Source organism: Apis laboriosa, unplaced genomic scaffold (assembly GCF_014066325.1).
Source record: "Apis laboriosa isolate Shangri-la unplaced genomic scaffold, ASM1406632v1 scaffold38_cov145, whole genome shotgun sequence".
Lineage (NCBI taxonomy): Eukaryota > Metazoa > Arthropoda > Insecta > Hymenoptera > Apidae > Apis > Apis laboriosa.
Window position 1 is genome coordinate 298,320 of NW_025223092.1, and position 14,854 is coordinate 313,173.

At 17.2% G+C, this 14,854-nt stretch overlaps 1 protein-coding gene across 4 annotated transcripts in view; it reads right to left on the reverse strand.

The window, feature by feature from the left end:
- Nucleotides 1-647: 647 nt before the first annotated feature.
- LOC122715569 (activin receptor type-1-like) overlaps nucleotides 648-14,854 on the reverse strand; it is a 57,891-nt gene continuing 43,684 nt past the window's right edge. The window contains exons 1-8 of one of the 4 annotated variants that reach the window (XM_043937847.1): nucleotides 7,446-7,479; nucleotides 7,254-7,341; nucleotides 6,751-6,929; nucleotides 6,427-6,667; nucleotides 6,065-6,336; nucleotides 3,611-4,251; nucleotides 1,581-1,812; nucleotides 648-970 (exon numbers count right to left, since the gene is read on the reverse strand). In XM_043937847.1, coding sequence (XP_043793782.1) covers nucleotides 833-970; nucleotides 1,581-1,812; nucleotides 3,611-4,251; nucleotides 6,065-6,336; nucleotides 6,427-6,667; nucleotides 6,751-6,929; nucleotides 7,254-7,320 — 1,770 coding nt within the window. In that variant the 5' untranslated portion in view covers nucleotides 7,321-7,341; nucleotides 7,446-7,479 and the 3' untranslated portion in view covers nucleotides 648-832. Of the gene's footprint in view, nucleotides 971-1,580; nucleotides 1,813-3,610; nucleotides 4,252-6,064; nucleotides 6,337-6,426; nucleotides 6,668-6,750; nucleotides 6,943-7,253; nucleotides 7,359-7,445; nucleotides 7,480-14,854 lie in introns of those variants that run through there. The other 3 variants (XM_043937848.1, XM_043937846.1, XM_043937849.1) reach the window with 3 other exon arrangements.

Consider the following 14,854-nt stretch of genomic DNA (forward strand, 5'->3'; position numbering starts at 1 on the left):
ACGTTTATACATGTACAAAAATAATAATATGCCGAAGAAATGTACTATTAATTATCAATTAGTAGTATTAATTAATAGTTTAATTATCAATTTATTAATGTTTTGAATACGATTGTTTTATCTGCAAAATATTTCTTAATAATTAATATCTATATAATAACCTTATATTTATTTTAATAAAATTTTTATGAATTGTCATCAATTGTATACATATATATATATGTACACATGAATAATTATAAGATTATTCCAATATCAACAATTAATGATATAAAATTTTTCTAATAAAAATGTATTTTTGAATTTTTCAATTATGAATTGTTATATTATAATAATTAAGTTAAAAAAAACATATTGATCATACTAATACTAATTCATCTAATTGAAATATCAAATATATATATAATATATATATAAATATATATAATCAATTATGATAATTAATTTCAAGAAATAAACAATTTTATTTAATTAAATTATCTAAGATAATATGATTTTATTATGTTTAATAAAAAAAAATAATATTTTCACAATATTAATTACTAAATACATTATAAAAACTGCTATAAAATATAGTACACAAATATTAATTTATAAAAATTGTAACTTATGATCTTAAAATCATATTAAACGAGAATTAATTTCTTTGAAGTTTTTTGTTTAATTTAAGATGATTATAAATATATGAATAATAAAATAAATGATAACACAAAGATTATATAATTGTCTTTCATATTTCGCAAAAAAGAAATAAATTTACAGAAGTCACACAGCTTATTGTACTCATATTAATAAATATCTGCATAAAATAATACGTATTCAAACATGCTACTTAATCAAGAGATAAATGAACACGTGTATCATTAGCTGCTAATTTAACAAGTGTTTTTTTTACTCTAAGAACAGGTAGACGTGCTGCAGGTTTCCCATGCCAACATTCTTTCATTAGTTTTCCCAAACCAGCCAATGTCTGTAAAATATGTATTATTATTTAATATATTATTAAATAATATATTATTAAATTATTAAATAATAATATATTATATATATTATTATTATATTTTTATATAAACAATATTTATTACATATAATCTCTATTAGAAGATGCTAAAACAGAAGATAATACTAAAATACAAAAATAAACTATTTATTAATATTATAATATGTTCTGATGAAAGTAAAATAAATTTCGAATAAAAGTAAAAGATTTAAGGAGTAACTAAAAAATTCCTTTAAAATTTATTTTTCAAATTAAAAACAATTAAATTTGCAATAGATAAAAGGATCTGTCATATCTTACTCTATCTTTATCTCACTAATGCTATTTTAAATTGCTTACGACTTGAAAAATAAGCTTCAATAGATATTTTTATATATATATATTAACTTTTATATTTATTTTAATTTCACTTTTTTAATTTTCCATCTATTTTCTTCAAATATTCTGCATATAAATATTAATAAAAATAGCAATATTAGAAAAAATAATAAGCACTTTATAACAATTTTCATTATAAACTATAAATATTTAAATAAAATTTTTTCTTGAAATTTAAATAATTAATACAGTAGATATTTACTGGATCAGAATGCCATCTATTAGGAAGAGGTGGTCTATGTTGATCCAAACATACTAATTTTTTCATTTCTTCAATAGATGGTTCTTGGTTATTAGAAAGCCATTCAGAATATGGTGCTACATATTCTAATGCAACACCATTACTTATACACCTTCTACAAACTTCCCATAATATCAGTCCTAAACTATATATATCTGCACGTCGAAAATTCTCCAGACACTCAATATTTATCCTAAAAACATTTAAAATAAAATTTTATTTTTCAACTTAAATATTTATTATTTATTATTTAAATTGTAAATATAAATTAAAATTATTAAATATTAAATATATATCGATTAAATATATATTGTATTAAATATATATTGATATTTATATTTTTCATTTTTTTCTTTTATATCAAATAAGAAATTTTTTTTATTTTAATTATTATTACTATGTATAATCAACAAATTATATTAGTAAGTAAATATCTAGTTTTATAGTTTGATAATTGTTACTAATATTTAAATGGTTTGAAGTTATTTAATTTTATTTATTTTTAATATTCGAATAAATCTAGAATATAATATCTTAATAAATATCTTAAATAATGTTAAACAATATTACTACTATACAATATTACTTATTATTAATTAATTATAAAAATATTTATTCTGTTTATTTATTATATTACATTAGATAATTTATTTTACTCAAAATTTGTGATTTTCTTAAAAATTTATATGTATATATATAACATAATAAATTTATACATGAAGCAATTTTTTTTTATTGATAAAAAATTTCTTTGAAAAAATAAAATCAATTCCTGAAAGTTTCAGCATTTTTCAATTTTGAATGTAATTTTATATAGAGGTATTTTTTATAAAAGTAATAAAATATTAAAAATGAAATATTTTATAATTTAAAATTTTATTTTGTAATTTAAAATTTGCATTTATATTGCATTTATATTATTTGCATATTATAAAATTATATTTAAAAAAAAAAAATTGAAATTTTGAGCACTGATTTTACTTTCTTAAAGTAATATTCCACTAAAAAAAATATAATCAATTATGTTTTATATACTAAAAAATTTCATTAAAAATTAAAAAAAAATTTAATTTTTTAAATTATATTTTTCAAATTAATGATTAAAGTTAACTGAGGTTTAGTAATTTGAATTGTAAAAAATTAAAAAAATATATATTTTAAGAATAAAAATATATTTTTTGATTTTTTCAATATATATCATATAATATAACATATATAATATATATAATAATTTTTTATATATCATAATCACTAATATTTATTTAAAACATTTTTTTTTGTTTTGCATAATTTTGCATAATTTTCATAATTCATAATAACTTCTTGTAATAAAACAAATATTTTATACAAAAGTTATTTTAAATAGTTAATATATAATAGATATAAGATAAAATATAATAATAATATAATAATAAAATATAATAGATATAATATATAATAGATATATTAAAGTTATTTCTTTTTTATAGGTATCATATTTATAAATGATTTATAAATGTTTGAAAATCAACTAGGTTTTTTTAAATGCAACATTTGATATATCAATTAATATTATTATGATATTATTATGATATTATTATGATATTATATATATATATATATATACATATAGAAAAGAGATATGTATTGAAATATTAATCTATTTTCAACAAATATGATTAGTTTAGAAAATATTTTAACTTGAAATCAAAATTAATATTTGAATTTCTTGTTTTTAAATCCGATATATTTCTTAAAAAATTCAAATTAAAATCTCTATAAATATCTTTTAAAACAATTTTATTAAATTTAATAATTAATTTAATTTTGTTAAAAATATATTAATATTTTTTTATATGATATATTTTTATTTTTTATATTTTTTATAGGAAACAATTTATTAATTTTATAATTTAAAAATTATATAATTTCATTCAAAAAAATTAAGTTATCTTTTCCTAATACTATAAAGTAAGTGGGAAAAATATAATATAATAAAAAATATTACATACGTTTGTTCAAGAATTTCTGGACTCATATATCGTTTTGTACCTTGTTTCAAATCAATTCTATCTGTAGCTAATCGATCTTGTGTTACTGCTAATGCAAAATCAGCAATTACACAACTACCATTAGTTTTAACAAGAATATTTTTAGATTTCAAATTACGATGTGCCATAGCAGGTTTTCCTCTTGTTCCATGAATTTCTGTATGTAAATAAAGTAATCCATTCACAATACTCAAACAGATATTGAGTGTTTGATGATGTGTTAAAGAATGAGGTGTTCGATTTAAATAATCGAAAAGTGAGCCTATTGGATGATAATGTGTTACTAGCCAAAGTTGAGTACAACTTGCTCTACTTGTCATATCACTCCCAACATATCCAAGAATGTTATCATGTCTTGATGGTAATAATTGAGAATAAACTTCTGTTTCACGAGCCCAAGCTGCTTCGTCACGTGAAAAATATATTTTTACAGCAACATTTTCACCATGCCATATTCCTCTCCAAACTTCTCCACCAAATCCACCATTACCACCACTTCCAAGACATTCTACTAATGCTACTTGTTTAGCTAATGTTCGTTGTACTAATAATGGTAATCCAGATCCTGATCCACTGGTTAAACTTCTTCCATCCAAATATTCCTATATATTTCATAATATACAATTATATAATATTTAAATTTCATAGAAAATTTTTAAATAAATAAAATAAAAGAAATAATGTAAAATAAAAAAAATGTAAAAAAATCAATTTATTTATCAATTATATCTATAAACTTTTACTTTAATTATTTAATTATTTATTTCTAGAGAAAAAATTTCAAAATTTTATTTTTATGTTATATTGAACAAGAATAAATTGTTTATAACTTCATATTTTTATTTTTAAATAAAATGTTTTAAAAACTTATATAATATTTTTTTCTTATTTTTGTTCATAAAATATGTTCATAGTTTGATTAAAAGAAACTTTGGAATATACTTAAATTTTATTTTAAAGAATAAACATAACATTAATAATATTAATATTATAATATTCAAGTTTTTGGATCTCAAATCTTTAAAGCATCTAAATTACACATTATAATATTTTTATTATTTAGATTATTATATTATATTTTTATATATTAGATTATTTGTATTATATTTTTTCATATCCAATATCATTTTTTTTTGAAAGTTTGAAATGCTTCAAAAGATATTTAGATATTAGATATTATACATATAATATATATAATATTTTATTTCAGTTTCAGTTAATAGAATGAAAAATTTTTTAATAGAAAATTTAAACTTAATATTTCTAATTGATCTGCTATTTTTAAAATATTTTTTAAATGTTACATTTTTATTAATTTTACATTTTTTACATTTTTATTAATTTCTTATTTTTAATAATTTTTTTATTTTATGTTTAGATGCTTTATTATTTATTAATATGTTTCATTTTGAATATGTACAGTAGTTTAGTGTATTATATAAACTATTAAATTTAAATTGAATTATGTACTTACTATTTAATATCTCATTGTATTTGAATATTTGAATATTAAAAAAAATTTTTTGATATTTAAATATTCATATAAAAGAAATAATGCTATTATATCTTTCATAAAATATAAAAGTAATTTAAAATCTAAATATATCGATTAATAAAAAATATTAACAAAAATATATTAAATGAGTATCTAAATAAATGTATATTTTCTATATCTTTTAATAAATAAAATTTATTAAAATATTTAATATTTATATAATTGATCTATTTTTTATTAACAAAAAATAAATTGCGAGATATTATATCATCTTATATTTCAGCAATAGAATCCAACCATAGGACTCAAAATTATCAATATTAACTTAATAATTTGTTTTAAAAAATATTAAAATGAAAAAATTATGTATAATTTTTTTTAACAATATCTAAAAAAAATTTATCAAAAATTAGTGTTAATATATTTGTGAGATACTTTTTTAGAATTAATTCTAGAAGTCAAAACAAATATAAAAATATTGCTTAAAACTTATTTATTAAATTATACACAATTGAAATTTTAATCATTATAGGCATTAGAAGTTTTTACGGAATGAAGCAAAGAGCAAAAGATAGTCATTTGATATTGTTATATATTAACATATTTTTTTTTTATCTTTAAAATCAAAAGTTAATAAATATATTAACTCTTTAATATTTTTTTCTGATTTATCTTAAATGATTACTTATTATATACATATTTTAGTTATATATCATTTAATTTCTATATATTGTAACATTTTCATTATCCATGATAAAATTATACATCATCTCAAGATATCAAATATAAATAATAAATGATTTTATTTAAGAATTTTAGTTTCTTTTCTTGAATTTATAAAATTCATTTTGAAATATCTCTTTTTTACTAATTTATTTTTAAGTTCAAATAACTACTACAAATAACATTACATGACATACCTTTAATGTGCTATCACCAGCTGCAGTTGCTTTTAGTTCATGAGAATGATACATATTAGTGGATGTTGGAGAAGAAAATGAAAAATGTAGAATAGACGATTCCATTTCAGAATCTATAACAAGTTTATTACGCCTTGCAGTCAAAGTCCTTTTTCTACGAGTTCTACATACCAATAAATAAAATAGTATTATTCCAGCAATTATACAGAATCCAATCATAGGACCCAAAATTGCCAATGTTAATTTAATTGCATAATTTTCTTCAACAATATCTAAAAAAAATATTAAAATATTAGAAAATAGATTATAGGAAATAAATATATAAATAAAATCTGAATATAATGCAACATATACATATTTACCTCCATTAAAATCATGTAATATTGGAAATGACCCACTATTGCAAAAATCTGTTTGACAACATTCAACATAATATTGTACACCTTTTAAGGATCCACTAACATGTCTTTTTTTATTATCATTTTGAATTATACGTGGTGGTAATTGTTTATTACATATCAATAACATTTGATCTATTGATGACGTACATCCTCTACTTACACTTTCTATACCATCTGATTGTCTTACTCTAGATTTCCAGCACTATTAAACATTAAAAAATATATTATTTTCTCTAATATTCTTTAATTCAATCATTTTATCTATAATAATATAAGAAACATTACAGTAACTGCATTATAACAGATATCAGAATGTAAACAATCTGGCCCCTCGCAAGTATGACATTTAAAACGCTGTTGTCCCATTGAACTGCTATTAAAAACCATAATATCTATAGATTTTTGTAGTTCTTCACTTTCAACAGAAAAATCATGTTCTAATAAAGTAAACTTCTCTTCTTCTCCTAAAAACGATTCCTGTTAACCATTGAAATATATTTCAAGACATTATGAAGCATTGTTTTTTTGATGAAGCAAATGTATATTTATATTATTTAGATATAAGATATATTAAATATCAAATTAATAAAAAAAAAAAAAATTAAAAAAATTCAATTTAAAGAATAACAATAAATAGGTGTTAGATATTACTACAAAATATTAAATAGAAGTAAAATTAAAATTTTATTTTTAAATTGTTATATCCAAATATTTTCCAAATAATTATTTATTATTAATTATTATCCAAATAAAATATTTATTTAATTGAAAAGTATATATTTGTATACCTGGACATAATTTTAGCGTCAACGATAATATAAAATATGTGATAAACATAAAATCCGCCATTGTCATGCAGGTCAAAACATTGAAGAACTAAAATCAATTCGATACTTTTTCAAAATTTTCTTTTATATGTGTTTACCTATAATAAAATAAAAATTTCTAATTCTAAAACATCAATGAAAAATTTAACATACATGCGATCAACATTGAATTGGCGGTATTTTATTTTCATATTAAAAAAAGAAATATCTACAGATGGCACTACCATCGTTATTCCATTCATATGATGCATCTAACTATATATATTGTATGTACAAAAATATAGCATATATGCTTGGTATGTTATCACGTAAACTTGGCTTTAGTATATTTAAGTTTAGTAACAGCAATGTATAAATTGGAAACGAAATAAGAAATCATTTGTACATATATGAAATTTGTTCATTGTTGAATGTGATTAGTATGATAAAAAAAAATTAAAATATAAAAAATATTATGTTTAAAACTAAATAACTGAAATTTAAAAAAGAATATTATAATTGTCTAATATTTTTTATGTTTTCAACAGATTTTGATAAAATTAAAATGTTTATTTTAATTTTAAAAATTCAGTGATTTAAAAATTATTTATATGCAAAGTTCTATACAGTTAGGAATTTTTATAAATTTATGTTATATTGAATTTTTATTCAATCTATTTAGAAAATAAAAATACCAACGCACAAATTTAAATTATTTATTATTATTTATTATTATTATTTATTATTATATAATTTATTCATTATTTAATTATATCATTCAAAGAATTCCATATCATTTATGATTTATATATATTTATAGTGAATGTAATTTTTATTAATTATTAATAACTGATTAAATAAAAATATAATGATAAAAATAATGATAATAAAAACTGATTTAATAAATGATGTCATAATATTAATTATGTCATAATATTAATATTAAATCATAAATACGCTAAATCATTATCATAATATTATTTTTTTTCTTAATCGCTTCGTATAAAAAAAATATAAGAATAAATATAGACATGTTAAATATAATATATATGTATGTAAACACTTATTTATCATAATGTGAACATTATAAAGGAAGCAAATAAAATAGAAGATGCAGAATATGAAAAATAAGAAATCATTTATTTCAAATGTTCATGATTTCGAAATAAATAAAAAAAAAATCAAATCATATACAATCATAATCAATTATTAGCGAAAGATCAATATTTATAATATACAAAAATATATATATAACATAAAAGAAAGTTGATAAAAACAATTAATTACATCAGAATGTAATGTAAAATTGACAGAATGTAAAATGTAAAATATCATATAATAATAAATAAAAATTTATTTATTCATATTATTAATTTCTCTAAATAATTATTTTTTAAATATAAGAATTTTTTATTATTTAAAAATTATAAATAAATTTTTAATTTGCAATTTTTTAAAAAAGTTTTTTTAAAGATCTTATCATATTACTTAAAATTTACTTATTATGTTACTTAGAATTTATAAAATTATAATATATAATCAAAAAATGATACTTATTATAAACGATTCCTGTTAACCATTGAAATGAAATCAATGAAACTCAACATGATTTTAAATCCCGTAAAAAAATATATTAAATTTTTGAAAATGAAATATATTTTTTAGATTTTCGAATTTTATAAATTGTCAAAAGAATTACATATAAGATAATATATAATATACATATAAGACTAGAAATCAGTTATATAATATAAGGTTTTAATAATTTGTGAAAAATTTTTTCCTTTGTTTCAACGAACGATTTTAATGAATTATGAATAGAAAACATTGATTAATCATTAAATGCGTAAATCTGTTGCATTGCAATATTAAATACAATATTAGATATATGGTGTTGGCGAGTTACCAGTTTGATTCATGTTATACTGACTGTTTTCAAATTGCCAAGTATCTAACGCTATCGTCACGTGAAAATGCCCAATATTTCTGTTCAATATTTTATAAAAGTGATTTTATTTAATTTGAAAAATTAATAATCAATTAAAATATTACATAATCTCTATAAACTAGCCTCTATTATAATTATATTATTATTTTTAATCATATTATTTTTAATAATTATTTTATATATAATACATAATACATATAATACATTTTATATATACTTTTAATTAATAATTTTATTATATTTTTAAGAAATAATCTGATCAAATTTTAAATGAAACCATAATTTTTCAAATTTTATTATGATTTTTCAAATTTAAATTCATCAAATTCGATTCTTTTAAATGTCAAATTATTTACAAATAAATATATATTCGAATTTTACAATGTCTAATCAAAAAATTAAGATTACTTACAATTTTCAATTTTTTTGGATTTTTAATATAGCATTTAATAATAATATTTATTACTATTAAGTATTTTTATAATTATTTATATATTTTTTTTGATTTGTTCTGTATGTATTTTATCATATCTTTTATTTTTGAATGATGTTAAAGTCTAACTTAATAAGATTTTGAATATTATTTAATGAGATATCTAAACTGCATGCTATATCTATGGTTGTAGGACTGTACAATTATTTGTATTGTGAACTTTGAATGAACTGATAGTAATTGATTTTAACTATTTAGAATTAGCTGATTGGCAACTGAATTCTATCTAACTCTAATTTGAATTGTATCTATGCTGAATTCTATCTGATTCTGGAAAATTATCACGTATCTTAGTTTTTTCTTCAATCATATCATATTTTCTGTGAAAATACAAATTAAAAGGAATTAAAAAGAATTAATAATCGCGCTAGGATGATTCCAAGAATGAACCTCGCGAAGGAGCGTATGGGGAAGAAGATCCTTGCGACCGCTTCTATACTTTTATTGCAAGATATTTGGCATGCAAGTGTGATTTCTAAAATGATTATCGCTATTATATCTTAATTTCAACTGCTATTGAATATCTAGAAAACTGTAAAGAATTGTATATAAATTATTATTAAAATCTAAACTGTTGAAAATATTAAAGATATTGATAATGAAATTCAAGCTATTGCTTCACAAATTAGTCCTGGTTTTATCCTTAACGGAAGATTTGTATACAATATTTGTATGTAAGTGTGAATTTCAATATTCTCAATTAGATTCACAAAAGAATTGCTTGATCATATAGTAGGATAATAAAAAATAATATTATATATTATAATAAAATATTTTAAATTATTAATATGTATATGCAAAATACATTAATAATTAATAAAATTTATAATTTAAAACTTTATTTAAATTTTATGAAAAATGTTGAAAATTCTGAATCATCTTAATTTTTTGATCAAATATATTAGGTTTGAAATATTACATATTATATGCTATAAACTTTGTATACTATATAATTCCAATATTTTGTATATATAACATTATTTTTTATGCATAATAATAATATCTCACAAATTTTTTGTATTGGATTTGATTTAGAAATACAGAGAATAAAAAATGTTTTACCGATTCTAAATAAATTAAATATTTTCAAATCAGTGAAGATCTCTTAAAAAAACTTGTTTTGATCTTGGAAATTTAAAATTAAATTTTTTTTTAATCCCATATATTCTATTTATCCTGGAAATCAAACTTATTATTTATCACAATTTAATCATTCTCATCATAAAAAAAAATAAAAAAATATAATAAAAAATTAAAAAAAATAAAAAAAATAATAAATAATAAAAAAAATTTATTTAAATCAATTACTTATTAGTGATTTTTATATTTTGAATAAATCATATAATCAATTTTATCATTTCACTAATATATTGATATAATTAAATTAAGTGCTTTGTTTTCAGAATTTTTTTGAGAACTTTTACTTTTAATGATTAATAGAAAAAAAAAATTTTTAATAAAAATTTCAATTTAATAAAATCAATTTTAATTTAAATTTTAGAACTTAGATCGTAAAAAAAACAAGAAATATGCAAAATAATCTTCTGTTCATATTCTTTTTATTTTTCATATGATAAATTTTAAAAAATTCAAATTAAAATATCTTGTAAACTAATAGTTTTTTTATACGAATATATTAATATTTTTATGAAAAACTATTAAATCGAATAATACAATAAAAAAAATAATTCCATTAAAAAAAAACTATACTTAATCTTCATATATTCTCTATGAATTCAATTACAAAAAGTAAGTTATTTATTACATTATTTATACATATATTTATAAAAATTGTTTATATATATATATATATATATTATATATATATATATACATACATTAAAATTGTCATTATATTCAGCAAATTTCAAACTTTAAATTGGCATGTATAAATATAATTTAACGGCACATTAAGTCTAAATTTTGAATACTTTTATACATTTTTGAAATTTTACATTTCATATACAATAATAACAACTTTAAGAACTAATAACGATTTTATCTTCGATTAAATAGGAAACAATTAATTTAAACATCTCTATTGACAAAATTTAATATTTTATGATAGTTATATAATTATGTGAAGGACAATTTTGAATATTTTTCGATATTTTTCGATTTTTAATTTGTAATATAAAAAAAAATTCGTAAAGAAATTCAATTTTGTAAATATATTATGTCTAAATTTTTAATAATTATTATATTAATGCCACAAATAGCAGCATTTTTCATATAAAAATTTATAGTTTTTTATATTCTTTAGTCGTTTTTTTAATATTACAATAAATACATCTTATTTTTTTAAAAATTATTGTTTTCTAATACATTATATTTTTTTAAAAATAAATATATCTATAAATATCTGTAAATGTATTAAGAAATAAATATTTAATATGATTCCAAAAAAAAAAATAATATGATTTCAAAAAGAAATAAAAAATTATAAAAAAATATCATTTTGTTAATTTTTTTAAATTTTTTTATTATATCATATTCAATTTTTTCTTTAATATATAATATATTATATATAATTCCTATATATAATATATAATATAAATTAGAAAGTACAATCAAAATAATGTAAATAGTTTTATATATAGCTTATCTGTAAGTGACAATGTAATATATTTATTTGTTCGTATTAATTTGTGCAATATATTTTAATAAATTTATAATATGATGTAATATAATATGATTTTTTAATTTATAATATGTTACTTTTTATAGTATTTTTAATTAATTTTTAAAAAATTATGTTTGATGATTGACCATTCTTTGATATGTTAATATCAAATATTCAGCAGTTAATGTCATTTTTGAAATATTAAAATGTAATCCATGTAAATGTTTTTTAAAAGATCATATAATAGTATCAGCACTGTCTTCATTTATCATATTTAGAATAATTTTCAATGATTACATCTGATTCTGAAAAGAGGAAGTACCAATACTTTTTATACTATACATTGATGTGTATAGTATAAATACCTAGCACGTTTAAATTTTTGTATTAAAACGGAATCTTCTTCTGAATCATGACAATTGTTCATATGATCATGCGACCATAACATTTCGACTTTCATTAATAATATTATAAAGGTGATACAAATCTGTATTAGGCCAAATTGCTTTAACAATAGAATTATATTTATCTTCCAAATAAATTTTATCTTGTAAATCGTTTACAGTTAAATCTAAAAGCTGCTTGGGAATTAAAATTGTATCTTCCATTTCGCGTACTGTTCGAATAAATTGTTGCTTATTATAGAAAATAGAAGTATTGCTAAATTCAGAAATATCATGCTTGTCTAATTTTCGTAGATTTGTCCTAAAATAGAAATATAAGAATTTTAATATATATATTTTTATATTTATTATTACATATTATTTAAATAAATAAAATTAAATATTATATTAAATTTCTTTTTCTTAAATTATTTATTGTGTATGATTTTGATCTACGATTAAAATTTTTTTATTATAAATCAATCATTTAATTATAAACAAATAATATCAATTATATATATAACATGTTATTATAACAAAATCGTGATAAAAAAATTTTTAATTATTATATAATAATAATAATAAAATCATTATAATTTATGATCTGAAACATAGATGATTATTCAATTATCATAATATTAATTACTAATAAATTGTCAAATATTAAAAATTATTAAATCAGAAAAAAAATTTATGTTGTTTAAAACATTAAATTGCAACTAATCTATATTTTTTATTAATAAGTTTCTTAAAATATTTTTAACTCTATTTTAAAAGTTATTACTTAAATATATAATAATATTACAATAATTTGAATAAATCGTGATTTAATTGAAGAGTTCAATTAAAATAAATTCTGTAAAATTGTAGAATTAAAATTATATATGTAAGTATATATACATAATACATTTTCTTAAAAATATTCTTATACAGAAATATTATGATACATGATAATTGTTTTGAAAATTTTTAAAATTAAAATCTTTTGTTATTAATTTTATATATAAAATAAATTCACAATGAAATATTCATAATAAAACTAAATATAATGCTGATTTTTCAACTTTATTATTTTAAATATTTGATTTTCATTATGACATATCATTTTTCTTTTCTTCTTCTAGAATCATAGATTCAAACAATATATTTAAATAATAAATAATATTTTAATTCTTTGAAAGTAAAATACAAATTAAAAATTATAAGTTACAATTTTTTATTAGGAGAATCTAATATTTTTAATATTCATTGAAATATTATTACAAATATTTAGGAATAATTAATAGTCATTAAAATTTTATAATTTTATCGTATAATTAAACTGTAGATTCTAAATCAAATTACTTTAAGTAGAATAAAATATTTCTTAAATAATACTTCGATATATTTTATTAAATGAATAATAATTAAATGAAGAAGTTAATTTATGTCTTTGAAAACTATGTATATATGTGTATATATATACATATAAATATATAAGTACATAGTTTAATTAACAAATGTTATAATACATACATATAAAATATATTAAAACACATATAAAATGTGTATTATAAATAATAATTAACATATATATATATATAATTATATATTTTTCTATATATATATAAAATATATATACTATATGTATATGTATATAATACAGTTATGTATTTTTTGAAATAATTATTATCAATATTTTTGTAAAATATTCCTGAAAATTTTCTATATTTCATAATCAATTAAATGATCTTGTAAAGATCATTATTGTTACGAATCTATATTGCTATTTATATTGCTATATAATTTATTGAATAATTATTAAATTGATTGAAATAAATTGTAGTATTAATTTTCTTATATTTTGAAAATGTGACAAATATTTAAATTATTATTATTAATTAAATTTGAGTTATAAATGATTTAATGTAAAGATATATTGAATTTTAATATAATATATTCCAATATAAAGAACATATCTAAAAGCTGCCTGGGAGTAAGAACAATATTCATTAATTTTCATTTCATTAATTCAATAATTATAGAAATATATGATCATTAGTTATTAAATATGAAAACAACATATAATACATATATATATATAAAAATAAAAATAAAAGTATATATATATATATACTATTATTATATATTTCATTA